The sequence below is a fragment of the Gorilla gorilla genome, chromosome 1, assembly GCF_029281585.2.
Source record: "Gorilla gorilla gorilla isolate KB3781 chromosome 1, NHGRI_mGorGor1-v2.1_pri, whole genome shotgun sequence".
Lineage (NCBI taxonomy): Eukaryota > Metazoa > Chordata > Mammalia > Primates > Hominidae > Gorilla > Gorilla gorilla.
The window spans coordinates 212063919-212082804 of record NC_073224.2 but is presented as its reverse complement, the minus strand read 5'-3'; the positions used below and the strand labels follow the sequence as shown (position 1 = coordinate 212082804).

The window sequence follows — 18886 nt, the reverse complement described above, 5'->3', positions numbered from 1 at the left end:
TCACTTGAGTCCAGGAGTTCGAGGCCAACGTAGGCAATAATTATCGAAAGAGTATGGGAGTTCTGGAGAGGTAATGAGATCCCCTTCACCAGGAGGTTTCCGATAGAGGACCATGGAGTGTCCTGGAGGGACATTCGGGAGCCCTGACACTACATCTCCCTCCTCAAACCCAAAGGGCAGAGGCATGTCCCTCCTATGAGACGCAGAACAAGTCGGGCCGCGTCCCCTTTTTCTAACTGGGAGCACTGCTGAGGGGGCGTCTGGGACTTCTTCATCTTCATCATCGCCCCTTCCCCATAGGGTACTGCAGGGGGCGGGGGGCGGGGCTTCGGCGGGGCGGGGCTGCAGGGCTCCCGCGGGCTGGCGGGGCGGCTTCGGCGTGCGGGGCGGGGCATCGGCGGGGCGGGGCTGCAGGGCTCCTGGGGACCGCCCGCCCGCCCCTCAGTCTGAGCCCAGAGAGCCGCGGGGACCATGGAGCCGGTGCCGCTGCAGGACTTCGTGCGCGCCTTGGACCCCGCCTCCCTCCCGCGCGTGCTGCGGGTCTGCTCGGGGGTCTACTTCGAGGGTGAGCGGGGGCTGGAACCCCTCCGAGCACTCCCTTGGTGTGGGGCGGGGGCAGAGATCCGGAGAAGACGTTAGCAATCAGGGGAAACTGCCCGCGGGTTCAAATCCCGACGCTGCCACTGGCCAAGCTGTGTGATTTGGGGCCTCACTCAACCTCTTTGGACCTCGGCTTTTGCTTTCGTGGAACGGGGACCGCTGACCTGCCCCGCAGGGTAGTGATGAAAAGTCAGTGGGCTGAGGCGCGGGAGGTGGATGCAGCCGGGCCACTCCTAGGTGGCCCCGCGGTGCGCATGGGACAGAGCTCCGACCGCGCCGGGACGCAACATTAGGCCGCTGGTGGTCGTGGCTGCGTCTTGATTCTGAAGTGCAGGGTCAGTCTTCCCGTCTGTGTCCTCCCACTCCTCCCCCTGGCCCTCCTCTACACTGCCTTCCTTCAGTCCCTGCGTCCACCTTGGCCTTCTGTTTGACCATGGGCAGTACTTGATTTGATCAGCTCTTCAGTTCTCAGCTTAAATGGCGCTTCCTCCCGGAAGCCTTCCTGGCTCTCTGCTCCTTGCACGCCCCGGTACATCTGCCGCCTGCCCGCAGCGGCCTGGTTCACAGGGATGGGCACACAGCAGGCGCACAGTCACTAGTCATTGCCTGAAGGAGCAAGCGGTGAGGGAATAACAGACAGTGGAGGGCAGGGGAGGACAGCACAGTGGATGGGTGGCCAGTGCTGCTCTGTGGGCAGGGAGGACCCGTGGGCCACCGAGTAGGGGAGACGGAGGTGGAGGAGAGAGATGCTGTGTGGGGGTGCGGGTTCCTTCCTTAGAGAGCGAACTGAGGCTTGAGGGCCCTGCCCCATCCTGTTCCCTGGCTGCAGAAAAACGCTCTGTCGCAGCAGCTTCCAGCAGAGTGTTTGGGGTCCCAAGTGGGGTTCTAGACCAAGGAGGTCCTGCATGAAGGGTCCCGCAGGGGGCCACCACCTCGCAGTGGGTCTCTCCAGGTCTGCTTGGGAATCTGGCAGATCTGGGTTCAAATTCTGACTCTACCTCCAGGGGCTTTCTGCAGGCAGGCGCCTGGGATCTGTTTGCTCTTCCCCCAGCCCAGGACCAAGCGTCTCCGTCCTCCCAGCACCCTTTGCCTGCTAGTGTTACAACACCTGTTTCCTCATCCTGCCTGACACGGGATGGTGGAAATGGTGAAAGTCAGAGTGATGGTGACTAGAGAAGGCCCTGACAGGGTGTGGGTGTGCAGATGGGGTGAGTGCGGAGGACAGATGGCCATGCCAATAGGGGCAGGAGTCTACAGGGCACTTGAAAGGGGCTGGCTGCATGGTTGGTTAGGAGCACTGGCTCTGGAGGCAAACACCCTGGGTTCAACCTAGGTTTTTTTTTTTTTTTTTTTTTTTTTTTTTTCAGACAGAGTCTGGCTCTGTTGCCCAGGCTGGAGTGCAGTGGCACTATACAGCTCACTGCAGCCTCAACCTCCTGGGCTCAAGTAATCCTCCCACCTCAGCTTCCTGAGAGGCTGGGACCACAGGCACACACCAGGACAACGTCCAGCTAATTTTTGTATTTTTTGTAAAGATGGGGTTTTGTCATGTTGCCCAGGCCGGTCTCAAACCCCTGGACTCAAGTGATCTGCCTGCCTCGGCCTCTCAAAGTGTTGGGATTACAGGCATGAGCCACCACACCAGGCCCTGTTTTTTGTTTAATAGAACATAGGTTGTGTGTGATAGCTCATGCTTATAATCTCAACACTTCGGGAGGCTGAGGTGGAAAGATTGCTTGAGCCTAGGAGTTCGAGATCAGCCCTGGCAACATGGTGAGACATCATGTCTACAAAAAATTTTAAAATAAAAAATTGCAGGGTGTGGTGGCTCATGCTTGTAATCCCAGCACTTTGGGAGGCTGAGGCAGGAGGATCACTTGAGCTCAGGGGTTCAAGACCAACCTGGGTAACATACTGAGACCGTGTCTCTACACAAAATAAAAAAATTAGGTGTGATGGTGCATGCCTGTAGTCTCAGCTACTCAGGAGGCTGAGGTGGGAGGATTGTTTGAGCCTGGGAGGTTGAGGTTGCAGTGAGCTATGATTACACCACTGCACTCCAGTCTGGGCGACAGTGAGACTCTGTCTCAAAAAAAAGGACGAGGTCTGTGTTGCCCAGGCTGGTCTTGAATTCCTGTCCTCAAGCAGTCCTCCCACTTTAGCCTCCCAAAGTATTGGGATTACAAGCGTGAGCCACCGCACCCAGCCATAACTTCCAGTTCTGCTTCCTATTACCTGATCATCATGTACAACCTACTCAGCCCCTGAGAGGCTGTTTCTTTTTCTTCTTCTTTTTTTTTTTTTTTGAGATGGAGTCTCCCTCTGTCACCCACGCTGGAGTGCGGTAGCCTGATTTCAGCTCACTGCAACCTCCACCTCCTGGGTTCAAGCAATTCTCCTGCCTCAGCCTCCTGAGTAGCTGGGATTACAGGCGCCAACCTCCACACTGGGCTAATTTTTGTATTTTTAGTAGAGACGGGGTTTCACCATGCTGGCCAGGCTGATCTCGAACTCCTGATCTCAGGTGATCCCCCTGCCTTGGCCTCCCAAAGTGCTGGGATTACAGGCATGAGCCACCATTCCTGGCCAGCTGTTTCATTATTTAGGAAATTGAAACTGCCTGTCTCCGCAAGAGCAGTCATGGGTCTTAAATACAGTGACGCATCAGTAGCCCTTGGCACAGTGCCGGGTATCTGTAGTGCCACAGCAGCTGTTCTCACCAGTCTGGAAGGCCCATGCGCTGACATTGTAAACAGACTGTGGTTTATGACTGGTGGGCATTTTCCTGGCAGTACGTGGGGAGGTTTTCATCAGTTTCTCAGGGCTGATGTTGGAGCTGCCCTGTGGGTGGGGCTGGGTTCAGGTGGCATCAAGGTCCTGCCACGTGGTCTGTTGTCCTCCATTAGCTGGATGGAGAGACTGTGCACTCGTGTGTGCATGAGAGATCTTTATTGAGCACCTTCTGTGTTCTCGACACCACTTACACACTTTATTTAATTTAATTAATTAATTTATTATTTTTTTTTTGAGACGGAGTCTCACTCTGTCACCCAGGTTGGAGTGCAGTGGCGTGATCTCGGCTCACTGCAAGCTCCACCTCCCGGGTTCATGCCATTCTCCTGCCTCAGCCACCCAAGTAGCTGGAACTACAGGTGCCCGCCACCATGCCTGGCTAATTTTTTTTGTATTTTTAGTAGAGTCGGGGTTTCACTGTGTTAGTCAGGATGGTCTCGATCTCCTGATCTCGTGATCCACCTACCTTGGCCCCCCAAAGTGCTGGGATTACAGGCGTGAGCCACCGCGCCCAACCCTCACTTACACACTTTAAACCAGGAAAGCAGAACTTTGCCCACTGGGCCTCACTCTGTCAGTGCCCCTCTATTTTCCAGGGTGCTAGGAGGGCTGGGTACCAGCCCTGGCTCCGGGTGATCTCCAGGGAGCCACTGACCCCTCTCTGAGCCTGATTTTGTAGCTGTACACTAAGGGAATCCCAACTCCCTTAGTGTACAGCTACAAAATCAGACTCAGAGAAGGGGATTCACTGGGTTATTTACTGATTTGTGGACTTACCACATACTCAGAGGCCAAGCCCTGTGCTGGCTGCAGTGATGTTGAGATGGATCAGCCCTGCCTGTGAACTCAGTGGAGGAGGCACGGGGATGTGAAAAAGGCCAGAGAAGTGTGCCACAGTGGGGTGCACCGATGCCAGGAGGGGCAAGGACAGCTGAGGGCGACTGAACCTGTGGGCATGAGGCAGGAACGACAGAGCAGGGCATGACAGGCAGCAGGCACCATGTGCAAAGGCATGGCAGAGCAGAGCTTGTTGGGCACCAGGGCACAGGCTGCCCAGCACTTGGCCCTTGTCCAGTGGGGAAATGGAGTCCTTGTCTCCGCAGGCTCCATCTATGAGATCTCTGGGAATGAGTGCTGCCTCTCCACGGGGGACCTGATCAAGGTCACCCAGGTCCGCCTCCAGAAGGTGGTCTGTGAGAACCCGAAGACCAGCCAGACCATGGAGCTCGCCCCCAACTTCCAGGGTAAGGTGGGCACCTCTGCCTCCCCATGTGCCCTGGCACTCTCCTGGCACACCCACAGGCTGCTCGTGGGCTTGCCACGTCCAGCAGTCACTTCCTCCCCTCGGGGTTTGCTCCCGAGGCCCTCACATTCACCACAACCCAGCCTCAAGGGTGGGGATGTCCTCAGAGGGTCGGCAATGCCCTGGACTCAGAGAGGTTGCACCCTCTCCCTCTCAGTCTCTGGTCACACCTGCCTCTGTTCCCAGCCCTGTCCAGGTGCCTGTCTCTGAGTTCACTCACACATTCACTCCCCAAACATCTGCAGACACCCATGTGTGCCAGGCTCCATGTGGGGAGCTGTGGGTATGGGGGTCAGGATGAATCAGGTGCCACCCTCTCCAGTGGGGAGCTTCCGGGATGACAGTGAGAGGAGGGCAACAGTAAAAGGAGTCATAAGCTTTAGAGAGGGGTCTGAGCAACAGTAACCTGCCTCAGGATCTGTGAGGGCTTCCTGGAGGAGGTGGCATCTGAACCAGAAGAAAGATCCCAGCCACAGGGAGTAGCATGTGCACATTTGGTGCTCAGGAAACCCCAAGGAGCTCAATTCTTATTATTTTTTTTTATTTTTACTTTTTGGAGATGGAGTCTCGCTCTGTCACCCAAGCTGGAGTGCAGTGGCATGATCTGGACTCACTGCAAGCCCTGCCTCCCGGGTTCCCACCATTCTCCTGCCTCAGCCTCCCGAGTAGCTGGGACTACAGGCGCCCGCCACCACACCCAGCTAATTTTTTTTGTATTTTTAGTAGAGACAAAGTTTCACCGTGTTAACCAGGATGATCAAGATCTCCTGACCTCGTGATCTGCCCGCCTTGGCCTCCCAAAGTGCTGGGATTACAGGCATGAGCCACCGTGCCCGGCCAGAGCTCAATTATTTTAAGAGGCATGTAGTGTGGTGGGCCATGGCCTGGACCCTGAAGCCAGTGGCCTGGAATTGAATCCCAGTGGCCTTGGGCAAGCTAGGCAAGTTCCTCTCTGGGCCTCTCTGGGACCTCCCTGGGCCTCAGTTTCCTCTTCTGTAATGAGGGCGATTAGGCTTGATATGAGGATGAAATGAGCTGATATGTATACAGCACTTAGAAGGGGGCCTGGGACAGGCTGGGTGCAGTGGCTGGTGGCTCATGCCTGTGATCCCAGCTCTTTGGGAGGCTGAGGTGGGTGGATCACCTGAGGTCAGGAGTTCAAGACCAGCCCGGCCAACATGGTGAAACCCCATCTCTGCTAAAAATACAAAAATTAGCTAGGGGTGGTGGGGGGCACCTGTAATCCCAGCTATTCGGGAGGCTGAGGCATGAGAATCACTTGAACCTGGGAGGTGGAGGTTGCAGCCTGGGCAATAGAGAGAGACTCTGTCTCTCAAAAAAAGAAAAAAAAAAAAGTGGCGGGGGGGCACCTGGTACAAAGCAGGCACACTCTGAGGACTGGCTGTTATGTGACTGCCTGCCAGATGCAGGAAAGTGTGGCTTCCAGGTTAGGGGCAAGTTGTGTGGGGAGCCGCAGGAGCCACACCACCTGGGGGCTATGTGGTGTGCTGACACTGTTTCTTCTTTATTTCGAAGGCAATGAGGAGCCAATGAGGGTTTTTTGTTTCGTTTTTAGTAGAGACAGGGTCTTGCTATGTTCTCCAGCCTGGTCTCACTCAAACTCTTGGGTTCATGTGATCCTCCTGCCTCGGCCTCCCAAAGTGTTGGGATTACAGGCATGAGCCACCATGTCCGGCCCCAATGACGGTTTTTAATATGGAAGTGATGTATTTTATATTTTGAGTTTTTTTCTTTTGAAATAATTTGAAACTTACAGAACTAGAATTTGCTAAAACTCCTGTACATCCTTTATCCAGATTCATTAAATTTTTTTTTTTTTTTGAGACAGTCTTGCTGTGTCACCTAGGCTGGAGTGCGGTGGTATAATCACGGCTCACTGAAACCTCTGTCTCCCTGGCTCAAGTGATCCTCCCACCTCAGCTTCCTGAGTAGCTGGGATTTCAGGTGTGGGCCACCACACTCAGCCAATTTTTTATTTTTTTATTTTTTGAGACAGAGTCTTGCTCTATTGCCCAGGCTGGAGTGCAGTGGCATGATCTCAGTTCACTGCAACCTCCGTCTCCTGGGCTCAAGCAATCCTCCTGCCTCAGCCTCCCAAGTAGCTGGGACTACAGGCCTGTGCCACCATGCCCAGCTAATGTTGTTGTTGTTGTTGTTGTTTCTGTTTTTTGTTTTTTTTTTTTTTTTGAGACAGAGTCTCGCTCTGTCACCCAGGCTGGAGTGCAGTGGAGCGATCTTGGCCCACTGCAACCTCCACCTTCTGGGTTCAGGCAATTCTCCTGCCTCAGCCTCCCAAGTAGCTGGGATTACAGGCACGCACCACCACACCCGGCTAATTTTTTTGTATTTTTAGAGACGGGGTTTCACTATATTGGCCAGGATGGTCTCGATCTCCTGACCTCGTGATCCACCCGCCTCGGCCTCCCAAAGTGCTGGGATTACAGGCATGAGCCACCACGCCTGGCCTGTAGTCCCAGCACTTTAGGAGGCCGAGGCGGGCAGATCACAAGGTCAGGAGTTCGAGACCAGCCTGGCTAACACGGCGAAACCCTGTCTCTACTAAAAATGCAAAAAATTGGCCGGGTGTGGTGGCAGGCACCTGTAGTCCCAGCTACTCGGGAGGCTGAGGCAGGAGAATGGCGTGAACCCGGGAGGTGGAGCTTGCAGTGAGCCAAGATTGCGCCACTGCACTCCAGCCTGGGCGACAGAGTGAGACTCCATCTCAAAAAAAAAAAAAAAAAAAAAGTGTTGGGATTACAGGCGTGAACCACCATGCCTGGCGTTTTTTTGTATTTTTGGTAGAGACAGAGTTTCACCATATTGCCTAGTGTGGTCTCCAACTCCTGAGCTCAAGCGATCCGCCCGCCTCAGCCTCCCAAGCGCTGGGATTACTGGTGTGAGCCAATGTGTCTGGCCAATTTTTAAATTTTTTGTAGAGATGAGGTCTCATTATATTGCCCAAGCTGGTCTGGAACTCCTGGGTTCAAGCAATTCTCCTGCCTCAGCCTCCCAAAGTGTTGGGATTATAGGCATGAGCCAGTGTGCCCAGCCAAAAACGGCCTCAGGTTTCCTTTTTTCTTTCCCCCATCAAGTGTTAAACATTTGCTACATGTGTTTCTCTCCCTCTCCATGCATACACACACACATGAATGTATTACTATATGTGTATATATGGATGTGTTTTTTCTGAACCATTTGAGAGTAAATTGCAGACATGTTCCCTTTTACATCTATATATTACCCCTAAATATTATAGTGTCTCCCCAAAACAAGGACATTCATTCACATGGTTCAATGATCAAATTCAGGAAACTTAATTTTGGTACAGTACTACTGCCTAATCCACGGGCTGTATTTGAATTCCAGCAACTATCCTCATAATATGCTTTATAGCAGTTTTTCCCCTCAATCGAGAGTCCAGTCCTAGATCACACATCATATTCAGTTGTCCTGTTTCTTCATTCTCCTTCAGACTGGAACAGTTCCTCTGCCTTTGTCTTGACGTTGACATTTTGAAGCATCTGGACCAGTACTTATGTAGGATATCCCTCAGTCCCAGCTTGTGCAGTGTTTCCTCGATTAGCTTCAGGTTGTGGGTTTGGGGCAGGAAAAGCCTGCTTCCCAAAAGCGGTATCATGTCTGGAAGCGAGGTATTTAGGCCAGCTGGTGGTGGAATGGGTGGGAGCTGGAGGGAGGGGGTGCAGGGACAGTCGGGCAGTCAGTATTGGCAGCCAGGATGCAGGGGTAAAGTGGGTGGTCTGAGGTGGCTCTGGCCAGCAGCTCCTGGGATGTTCGTTTGGGAGAGAGGGACGGTAGGTTTTGGATGAGTGGGATCAGACCTGTGGAGAGGCATCTGGAGGAAAGGCTAAGATGGCAGTTAGAGGCAGGTAGCGTCAGGAGCTTGGAGAGTGTGGAAGTCTAGTGTGTCTGTCAGGGAATGTGTCCCTCTTCCATTCTCTGTGTCTCTGGTGACATGTCTCTCTCGGTTCCTACTTCCTGTCTCTCCCTGTCCCTTCATGCACTGCCACTTTCTGCCCTGTGTCCCTCAGCCCTGCAGCCCAGATGTCCAGATGCAAATCTGTCATTGACACCTGTCCCTGGGGGATTCTGGCTGGGTCATCTGCAGGGCCAGACTGGGGTCTGGACCTGGCAAAGGCCTGCCCCACCCTGACACCCCACAGTGACCTGCCTGCTCTCTGCTGTCCCCCACAGGCTACTTCACCCCCCTCAACACCCCACAGAGCTATGAAACCCTGGAGGAGCTGGTCTCTGCCACAACTCAGAGCTCCAAGCAGCTGCCCACTTGCTTCATGTCGACCCACAGGATTGTCACAGAGGGCAGGGTGGTGACTGAGGACCAGCTCCTCATGCTTCAGGCTGTGGTGATGCACCTCGGGATCCGCTCTGCGCGCTGTGTCCTGGGCATGGAGGGTCAGCAGGTCATCCTGCACCTGCCCCTATCCCAGAAGGGGCCCTTCTGGACATGGGAGCCTAGTGCCCCTCGAACTCTGCTCCAGGTCCTACAGGATCCAGCCCTGAAAGACCTCGTCCTCACCTGCCCCACCCTGCCCTGGCATTCCCTGATCCTGCGGCCCCAGTATGAGATCCAAGCCATCATGCACAGTGAGTTGCCTGGGCAGATGGATGAGCGCTGCTGGGGGAGAGAAAGAGGGGTGCCCCTGGGAGCTGCTCTGATGGAAGACACCCCCACCCCATCCCTGAGGATCAGCTGGAACTTCGGGTTGCTCCCTCTGTGTTACACTGAAGTTATTCTTTTTTTTTGAGGTGGAGTTTCGCTCTTGTTGCCCAAGCTGGAGTGCAATGGTGTGATCTTGGCTCACCCTCCAGATTCAAGCGATTCTCCTGCCTCAGCCTCCCGAGTAGCTGGGATTACAGGCATGCACCACCATGCCTGGCTAATTTTTTGTATTTTTAGTAGAAACGGAGTGTCACCATGTTAGCGAGGCAGGTCTCGAACTCCTGACCTCAGGTGGTCCACCCGCCTTGGCCTCCCAAAGTGCTGGGATTACAGGCGTGAGCCACCGTTCCTGGCCAGTTATTCTTATTGATACTCAAATTATCTCGGCTACGCCAGGTGCAGTGGCTCACGCATGTAATACCAGCACTTTGGAGGATCGCTTGATCTCAGGTGTTCCAGACCAGACTAGGCAACATAGCAAGACCCCCATCTCTACAAAATTTTTTTTTAAAAATTAGCTAGGCTTAATGCTTGTAGTAGCAGCTACTCTGGAGGCTGAGGCAGGAGGATCGCTTGAGCCCAGGAGTTCAAGGTTGTAGTGAGCTATGATCACACCCTTGCACTCCAGCCTGGGCAACAGGGCGAGACCTCATCTCTCTCTTTTTTTCTTTGAAGCAGAGTCTTGCTCTGTCACCCAGGCTGGAGTACAATGGTTGATCTCAGCTCACTGCAACCTCCATCTCCCAGGTTCAAGCGATTCTCTTGCCTCAGCCTCCCTAGTAGTTGGGATTATAGGCGCCCGCCACCATGCCCAGATAATTTTTTTGTATATTTAGTAGAGACGGGGTTTTGCCGTATTGGCCAGGCTGGTCTGGAACTCCTGACCTCAGGTGATCTGCCCACCTCGGCCTCCCAAAGTGCTGGGATTACAGGCGTGAGCCACCAAGCACAGCCTAAAAATAATAATTTTAAAATTTATTTTTCTTTTTTCTTAATACTTGGAGGAAAAAAAATAAAAATAATAATTTTTTTAAGAAGGTTGGGGCCAGGCACAGTGGCTCACGCCTGTAATCCTAGAACTTTGGGAGGCCGAGGCAGGTGGATCACGAGGTCAGGAGATCAAGACCATCCTGGCTAACATGGTGAAACCCCATCTCTACTAAAAATACAAAAAAATTAGCCAGGCGTGGTGGCGGGCACCTGTAGTCCCAGCTACTTGGGAGGTTGAGGCAGGAGAATGGCGTGAACCCGGGGGCTAGAACTTGCAGTGAGCCAAGATCGCACCACTGAACTCCAGCCTGAGCGACAAGAGCGAGACCCCATCTCAAAAAAAAAAAGAAGGTTGAAGGGAAAGCATGTGTGGGAATGTGGCGTAGTGTAAATTGGAAGATTCTGATTGGAAAGAAAAGATGGCAGCGGGGGCCGGGCGTGGTGGCTCATGCCTGTAATCCCAGCACTTTGGGAGGCCAAGGTGGGAGGATCACCTGAGGACAGGAGTTCGAGACCAGCCTGGCCAACATGGTGAAACCCCATCTCTACTAAAACTACAAAAATTAGCTGGGCATGGTGGCAGGCGCCTGTAATCGCAGCTACTCAGGAGGCTGAGGTGGAAGAACTGCTTGAATCTGGGAGGTGGAGGTTGCAGTGAGCCGAGATTGTGCCATTGCATTCCAGCCTGTGCGACAAGGGCACTCCATCTCGAGTGAAACTCCATCTCAAAAAAAAAAAAAGAAAGAAAAGACGGCAGCGGGAGGGAGGCCAGCCGGCCCAGCCAATGCTCTATGCCTGGGGTGGGGGCCACTCCTGGGGTGGCATGCAGTGCCACTGAGCTGCCCCTCTCCACAGTGCGCAGGACCATTGTCAAGATCCCTTCTACCCTGGAGGTCGACGTGGAGGACGTCACCGCCTCCTCCCGGCACGTCCACTTTATCAAACCGCTGCTGCTGAGCGAGGTCCTGGCCTGGGAAGGCCCTTTCCCCCTGTCCATGGAGATCCTGGAGGTTCCTGAGGGCCGCCCCATCTTCCTCAGCCCGTGGGTGGGCTCCTTGCAAAAAGGCCAGAGGCTTTGCATCTATGGCCTAGCCTCACCACCCTGGCGGGTCCTGGCCTCAAGCAAGGGCCGCAAGGTGCCCAGGCACTTCCTGGTGTCAGGGGGCTACCAAGGCAAGCTGCGGCGGCGGCCAAGGGAGTTCCCCACGGCCTATGACCTCCTAGGTGCTTTCCAGCCAGGCCGGCCACTCCGGGTGGTGGCCACAAAGGACTGTGAGGGCGAGAGGGAGGAGAATCCCGAGTTCACGTCCCTGGCTGTGGGTGACCGGCTGGAGGTGCTGGGGCCTGGCCAGGCCCATGGGGCCCAGGGCAGTGACGCGGATGTCTTGGTTTGTCAGCGGCTGAGTGACCAGGCTGGGGAGGATGAGGAGGAAGAGTGCAAAGAGGAGGCAGAGAGCCCAGAGCGGGTCCTGCTGCCCTTCCACTTCCCTGGCAGTTTCGTGGAGGAGATGAGTGACAGCCGGCGCTACAGCCTGGCGGATCTGATTGCCCAGTTTTCACTGCCTTGTGAGGTCAAGGTGGTGGCCAAGGACACCAGCCACCCCACTGACCCTCTGACCTCCTTCCTGGGCCTGCGGCTGGAGGAGAAGATCACAGAGCCATTCTTGGTGGTGAGCCTGGACTCTGAGCCTGGGATGTGCTTTGAGATCCCTCCCCGGTGGCTGGACCTGACTGTCGTGGAGGCCAAGGGGCAGCCAGACTTGCCAGAGGGGTCTCTCCCCATAGCCACAGTGGAGGAGCTGACAGACACCTTCTATTATCGTCTTCGGAAGTTACCAGCCTGTGAGATCCAAGCCCCCCCACCCAGGCCCCCTAAAAGTCAGGGCCTCAGCAAGCAGAGGAGACACAGCAGTGAGGGAGGCGTCAAGGTACCAGTATAATCCCAGAGGGCACGGAGGGGTCACCTATTGGGATCACTGCTTCTTTGTCACGTCTGTCTGTCATGTTTCTCTTGCAACTGTGTAAACTTGTAGTTTATAAACTTGCACACTTTGCACCCATTATTCTCATTCTACCTCGCGATTAATCCTGAGGTTGGCATGATTATCAGTATCTTATGATTGAGAAAACGAGGACTTGGAGACCCTGACACTCGCCCAGGGTCCCTGTTAATAAGTGGGAGGACTGAACTTGGCCATGGACAGTCTAACTCCAAGTTTATGGTGCTTTCCTCTCTCCACTACTGCTGCCTTCACTCCGTAGTTCGAGCCTCATCATTTTTCTCCTAAACTGCTTCAGCAGGCTCTTACAAAAGCTGTCAGAAAGGCCTCCTAACTCCTTTCTTAGTCATCGATGGGCCTCAGCTCCATCTTCTGGAACCTTCTGTGGCTGCCCATCATCATGGGATGATGCAAACCCCTTAACATGGCATCCAGGGTCCTTTATAAGCTGACTTGTCGCACCTCCCCGACCCATCTTCCTCCACTCACTCTGCTGTCCACGCTCCAGCAAGAGAAGTGCCCGCAGCTCCCTCATGGCGCCGGGACTCCTGCTTCAGAGCCCCACACCCAGGCCTTCTGCCAGCAGTGTTCTTCCTCCTTCAGGCTCACAGGCAAGGTGGGACTCAGATTTCTCACTCAGCAGCGGTGGTCCTGCCTCCTCTTCTGTGCTCCCACTGCACGCTCTACGTAGCTCAGGACATGTTGTTTTTAGTGAGTCCTACCTGAGTCTCTGGTTGAAAAGAGTTCTGTGGGGGCAGGGACCTTACCTGCTCCAAGGCCAGAGAGGACCTGCTAAACGGGGCCAAACAGAATCACAGATGAGCGGGAAAGAGCCAGGCATGGGGTCAGAAAGACTAAGTTTACGTTCCGGTTCACTTACTCTGCCTGTGCTGGGTACTCCTCCGAGCGTCCTTTTTCTCACCAGTAGACCTGTGATATCCTCTGCAGCTGCTTTCTGTGACCTGCTTACTCTGTGGCAGGCCCCTGATATGCTTTGTCCCAACCAATTCTCACAGTGCTTCTGAGTTACACACCGGTGTCCTGCTTCACAGTTGAGAAGGTGAGAGGCACAGAGAGGTCAAATAGTTTACCTGAGATCACACAGCCAACAAGTGGCAGGGCCAGAGCTTGCAATTGGGTCTGACCACACAGCCTGAGCTTCTAACTACCGTGGTCTGCTGAGAACGGGAGGGGATGAGACAGATCAAGTCCTTTACTATCCCCAGCTCTTGTTTTGGGATCTTGGGTGACTCGTATTTAATCATGTGTGGTAGGCAGCAGGGCAGTGGAAATTACAAGATGACTCCTGAGTGGTCTCAGCCCCAGCAGGGGCTTTTATCTGTGGGGTGAGCGTGGGAAGTCATTTTCTGACAATGGCTGGACTGAAACATCCGAAACACAGGCCTTTTGCCAGTGCTGAAAAGGGTACTTTCCAGAACCGACAGACCTTAGCCCGTGTCTTGGCTCCCAATGGAGGAACTCTGGGCCCGGTCACTGCTGTCGCCCTGGAACCACAACTTTTCCCCTCTGTGCGTTGGAATCTTGGTGCTGATCAGGGAGCTGTGCCGCACACTCTGTAAAGCATGGTGGGGCGCCAAGACCGCTGCCTCTACAGGTCACAGGCGTGGCTCTGGGTCCAAACCTTGGCCCTGCTGTGGATCCCCGTGTGACCTTTGACAAGGCACACTTTCTCTCCTACATAAACCGGGAATTGAAACCACTCAGAGGGTGACTTGAGGATTAAAGAGCAGACGTCATGTAGCATCTGGCACATGGGGGAGCGCAGTGGAAGTCCTCTTTCTTCTGGGCCACCTCAGCTCAGGCGTCGTCACGAGGCTTTGTGGCTCCTTTCTTACGGTATCCCCACTTTGCTTTTTTCCCCTTCAGCAAGAGAATTAAAGGATATTGACCAAATTCCTAAGTGGAGAATCCCAGGAACACCCTGTCTCCAACCCCCAACCCTATCCTCATTTTCTACCCTGATCCCTTTCTCCCTTGCCAGAGAATATTTCACATGCATGTAGCAAAACACCAGGGCTCTTGAGAGGTCATAGCCTGAAAAGGAAGTAGAGAGAGAAGCAGAGGAAGTGACACTTAACGTGAATGACTGTTTTTCGTGGACTCTGCTTCCCCATTTCTTGAGACCCTGATGATTTCTGCTTTTTCTCCCAAAGTCTTCTCAAGTCTTAGGATTGCAGCAACACGCTCGGCTGCCCAAACCCAAGGCGAAGACCTTGCCAGAGTTCATCAAGGATGGCTCCAGTATGTACAGCAAGGTTCCTGCCCACAGGAAGGGCCACAGGCCCGCTAAGCCCCAAAGGCAGGATCTAGGTGAGTCCCTGTGGGCGCTGCTCACCCTTGTCCTTGTGTCTCCCCTCCCTACCTTGCTGCTTCCTTTGCCTCTGGTGGCCCTGTCCAGGGACAGACCCTTCTATGGTCCCAGTTTGATGGACAGGCCTCTATGGGGTGGGCTCAGGTAGAAAGGTTCCTACTGTCTTTCCCATGGGCTCTAGGGCTTTGGTAAGGAAAATGAGTTCAGTCCCCAACATACTACCCTCCCTGCAGCATACAGGAAAATGAAAGGGTTGCAAAGTGTTGAGACAGAACAAATCATGGTTTCTAGGCTAGCAAAGACCGTAGAGCATCCAGGCCACCTCTTTCCCTGCACAGATGCGGAAACTGCCCTACAGAAGGGAAGGAACTTGCCTAACGCTAAAGATCCTCATTGACTCGGACTCTTTTGCAGATGATGATGAACATGATTATGAAGAAATACTTGAGCAATTTCAGAAAACCATCTAAGTGCTGGAGGAACCACGCTTCGTAACTGCTGCTTCTCAGGGAATCCGACGCCAGCCAACCATTTTAAGCCTCTAAAAGACCTCGGGCAAGGTCTCACAGAAACTGAGCTGCAGACGGGGAGTAGCTTTGTGGAAACTGATTTGATGGACACTGCACCAGCTTCCTTCAGGTTCTAGATTCTTGCTACTTAGGGCGGGCTGGTTTGGACCTAACATCTCGCACGTGACTCCCTCAGCCTCAGAGCCTTGGGATGCAGAGCAGCTGGCAGGGTTCCTCTCAATCCTACAACCCCAGCTGTCCCACCGGTGGATGCAGAGGGGAATCCGAGGCCATCAACCTTGGTGATAGCAGCGCAGTGCCAATGCCTCTCAGTAAAAGGGATTCCATCCTGATCACACTGCATGGGAGATTTTGTTAACGTCTGCCACCCCCACTCTCACCCCCAAGCTCTAAGCCCCCGGGAGGTCTGGACTGTCTTCCTCATCTCTGTAGCACCTAGCCTGATAGATCTGTATATGGTAAACAGGGGTTTAACCACATGTGGTTAACATGGATTAATGTGGGAACTTGGCTTCAAGAACACAACCTTAGGACCTTGGGCCCCAAAAGCTGGTGGTGAAATGAGAGGAGCCGATTTAAGAAGACCCTTATGGAGACCTGAGGCTGCAGAAAACTGGTAGGTTTCATCAGGTGGTTAAAGTCGTCAAAGTTGTAAGTGACTAACCAAGATTATTTCATTTTAAAACCATAGAATAAAAATGACACCTGAGCTTCTCTATGAATGAGAACGGTATCATTTATTAAGTTCTGACTGCGTGCCAGGCACTTACAAACCATATCCAAATCCTCAACTTTCCAGAATGCCTGATTTTAAAGATTAGGGAACAGGATGCATGGTCAAGTACCTTAGGACGCTGACAAGTTGCAGTTAAGGGTGAGGACCTGGAAAGTATGAGACTGGGTTAGGATCCCAGCTTGCTACCTACCAGCCAGGGCTATGAGCAAGTTATTTTAACCTAAGTTTCAGTTTTTTGACATGTCAAATGAAACTATAGTTACTACCCCAGAAGACTGACTGTTTTAAGGATCAAATGAGATAATCTTTGTAAACCATTTAGTACAGTGCCTAGCACATAGTAAACATTCAACAAACATGTATCATTATTGAGCAAGATCGTGTAGCTGTTCTGTCTCCAAAGCCTATACTCTTTCCACCCCTCCACAATGTTTCCTAGTCACGGAATACATCCCAGTGTTAAAAATATACCATATCCCTAGACTGTGGAGATGATAGAGTATACTGACTGGTTGGCGGGCCTCCCTGTCTTTAGTGGAGATAATACAAGCCTTTGTCCGTGCAGAGACTAACCCAGTTTTCAGAGGCAGTCAAGGCCTGTTCAGTGAGACAAGACCACAGGCCACATTTCCTCTAAGTAGTGGGACTTTGGTTCATGGACTGATGCAGTCACAGACAGCAAAGACAGGAAACAGACAAAGAGATGATCTGAGACTCCAGCTGAGATGGGAGCCTAAAGAGGGTGAGATGCCCACTTCCTGGTTTCTACGCATCGCCCCTGGGTGTGTCCTTCCTTTGCTTAACATCTCCCTGGGCTGCCTGGACTCGCTGCACTTTTTAGCCTCCAGGCCTCCATACTCCAGTATGGAGTTCTCCAGGTGACTACTGAGTGGCTCCTACAGGCTGCTGGGCCAGTCACCAGGATCTGACATCCCAACCTCATCTGCCTACCAGCTCCCATGCCCTTCTCCAGAGAAGTCAACCTGCGCTGCAAAGGAGGACCCTGAGGAAGAGAGTACCATAGGGAGAAGCAACAGGCAAGAAAGTCGTCAGATAGAAAGTTCCTCCTTGGCACAGAATCCCGAGGGGCTAGGGTGATGCACAAAATGCCAATAGTTTTCACTCCCACATTTGCATTTACTCTTGGCACAAAATTGAGCAAGATGAGTAACAAAGCCACAAAAGCAGGGGTAAAAGAGGGCTACCAGTTCCTATAAAAAATGGGCTGAGTAGGCCAGGTGCAGTGGCTCACACCTATAATCCCAGCACTTTGGGAGGCCGAGGCAGGTGGATCATGAGGTCAAGAGATCAAGATCATCCTGGCCAACATGGAGAAACACCATCTCTACTAAAAATACAAAAAAATTAGCTGGGCGTGGTGGCACGTGCCTGTACTCCCAGCTACTTAGGGGGCTGAGGCAGAAGAATCGCTTGAACCCGGGAGGTGGAAGTTGCAGTGAGCCGGGATCACGTCACTGCACTCCAGCCTGGTGAAAGAGTGAGACTCCGTCTCAAAAAAAAAAAAAAAAAAAAAGGGCTGAGTAGCCAAATGCTGCAGTGAGAAAAATTTCACAGCAGCGAACGCTGGGCTTGAAAGCCACACCTGTGACTGTTTTCTCTTGTTTGTTGAGATGAAGTCTCTCTCTGTGGCCCAGGCTGCAGTGCAGTGGCACCATCTCGGCTCACTGCAACCTCCGCCTCCCAGGTTCAAGTGATTCTCAGACTTCCAAGTAGCTGGGACTACAGGTGTGTACCATACCCAGTTAATTTTTGTATTTTAGTAGAGACGGGGTTTCACCATGTTGGCCAGGCTGGTTTCTTTTTTTTTTTTTGAGATGGAGTTTTGAGCCCAGGCTGGAGTGCAATGGCACGATCTCAGCTCACCGCAACCTCTGCCTCCCAGGTTCAAGCGATTCTCCTGCCTCATCCTCCTGAGTAGCTGGGATTACAGGCATGAGCCACCATGCCCGGCTGCTTTTGTATTTTTAGTAGACATGGGGTTTCTCTATGTTGGTCAGGCTGGTCTTGAACTCCTGACCTCAGGTGATCCTCCCGCCTCAGCCTCCCAAAGTGCTGGGATTACAGGAGCCACCACGCCCGGTCAGCCAGGCTGGTTTCTAACTCCTGACATCAGGTGATCCACCCGCCTCGGCCTTCCAAAGTGCTGAGATTACAGGCGTGAGCCACTGGGTCTGGCCGTTTTGTCAGAACAATGAGGATTAGCAGGGATCCAACTAGAGGTAGATACCAGCCTCAGGGTGCATTTATTTTCTTTACCCCTGGAATAAGCCACAGGGTGGTGGGTTGTTATAATGGGACTAGGGATTCCCCCTAGGCAGTGGTCTCCAAAGTGGGGAGCACACAGCCCTAAGGAAACACAAGATGATCACTGGGAGACAGAAAGTAATTTTTAGCACATCCCTTCACATTTTTTAATTTATTTAGAGATGGCACGTCTTGTTATGTTGCCCAGGCTGGTCTCAAACTCCTGGCCTCAAGTGATCCTCCTACTTTGGCCTCTCAAAGTACTGGGATTATAGGTGTGAGCCACTGTGCCTGGCCCCATATTGATTTTTAATATTCTTTCTCATTTCTACCTTTGAATGATTATATTTAACATACCAATACAGTAGTAGACATAAATAATTGCTAAACAAATGACTATAACCTGGAGATGGATGCTCAAAAACTTATCAATGGGTTGGACTTCCCTTCCGCCAACTGCATTTTTAAAAACAAATATATTAATCCACACCAGATACTAATTCTTAGTGGCCTTCCTCTAGTTAAACCCAATAAAGTAGTACTATTCTCCAAGGAGCCTCATTTCCCACCTGTATATGTAGGGATTCTCCCACGAGCAGGCTGGACCCATTGCTAGG

The 18886-nt window shown here is 52.8% G+C and overlaps 1 protein-coding gene across 4 annotated transcripts; it reads left to right on the top strand.

Annotated features, from left to right (window-relative positions):
• The first annotated feature begins 380 nt into the window (after nt 1–380).
• Nucleotides 381–15986, top strand: THEMIS2 (thymocyte selection associated family member 2). 4 transcript variants are annotated; one of them, XM_004025275.5, is made up of 6 exons: nt 381–565; nt 4497–4637; nt 8930–9340; nt 11262–12334; nt 14581–14737; nt 15153–15986. In XM_004025275.5, the coding sequence occupies exons 1-6, from the start codon at nt 472–474 to the stop codon at nt 15206–15208; spliced, it is 1932 nt and encodes a 643-aa protein (XP_004025324.3). In that variant the 5' UTR covers nt 381–471; the 3' UTR covers nt 15209–15986. The 4 variants fall into 4 exon arrangements, with proteins under 4 accessions (XP_004025324.3, XP_018869236.3, XP_055245354.1 ...); XM_019013691.4 differs by lacking the exon at nt 8930–9340; XM_055389379.2 differs by lacking the exons at nt 11262–12334; nt 15153–15986 and having other exon boundaries at nt 427–565; nt 14581–14736.
• The last annotated feature ends 2900 nt before the right edge of the window (nt 15987–18886 follow it).

Bases quoted from the DNA above. Each gene is read 5' to 3' on its own strand.
- THEMIS2 (XM_004025275.5), top strand. From the start codon at position 472: ATGGAGCCGGTGCCGCTGCAGGACTTCGTGCGCGCCTTGGACCCCGCC. The intron at 9,341-11,261 runs GTGAGTTGCCTG...CCCTCTCCACAG, and splicing joins GATCCAAGCCATCATGCACA to TGCGCAGGACCATTGTCAAG. The intron at 14,738-15,152 runs GTGAGTCCCTGT...ACTCTTTTGCAG, and splicing joins GCCCCAAAGGCAGGATCTAG to ATGATGATGAACATGATTAT.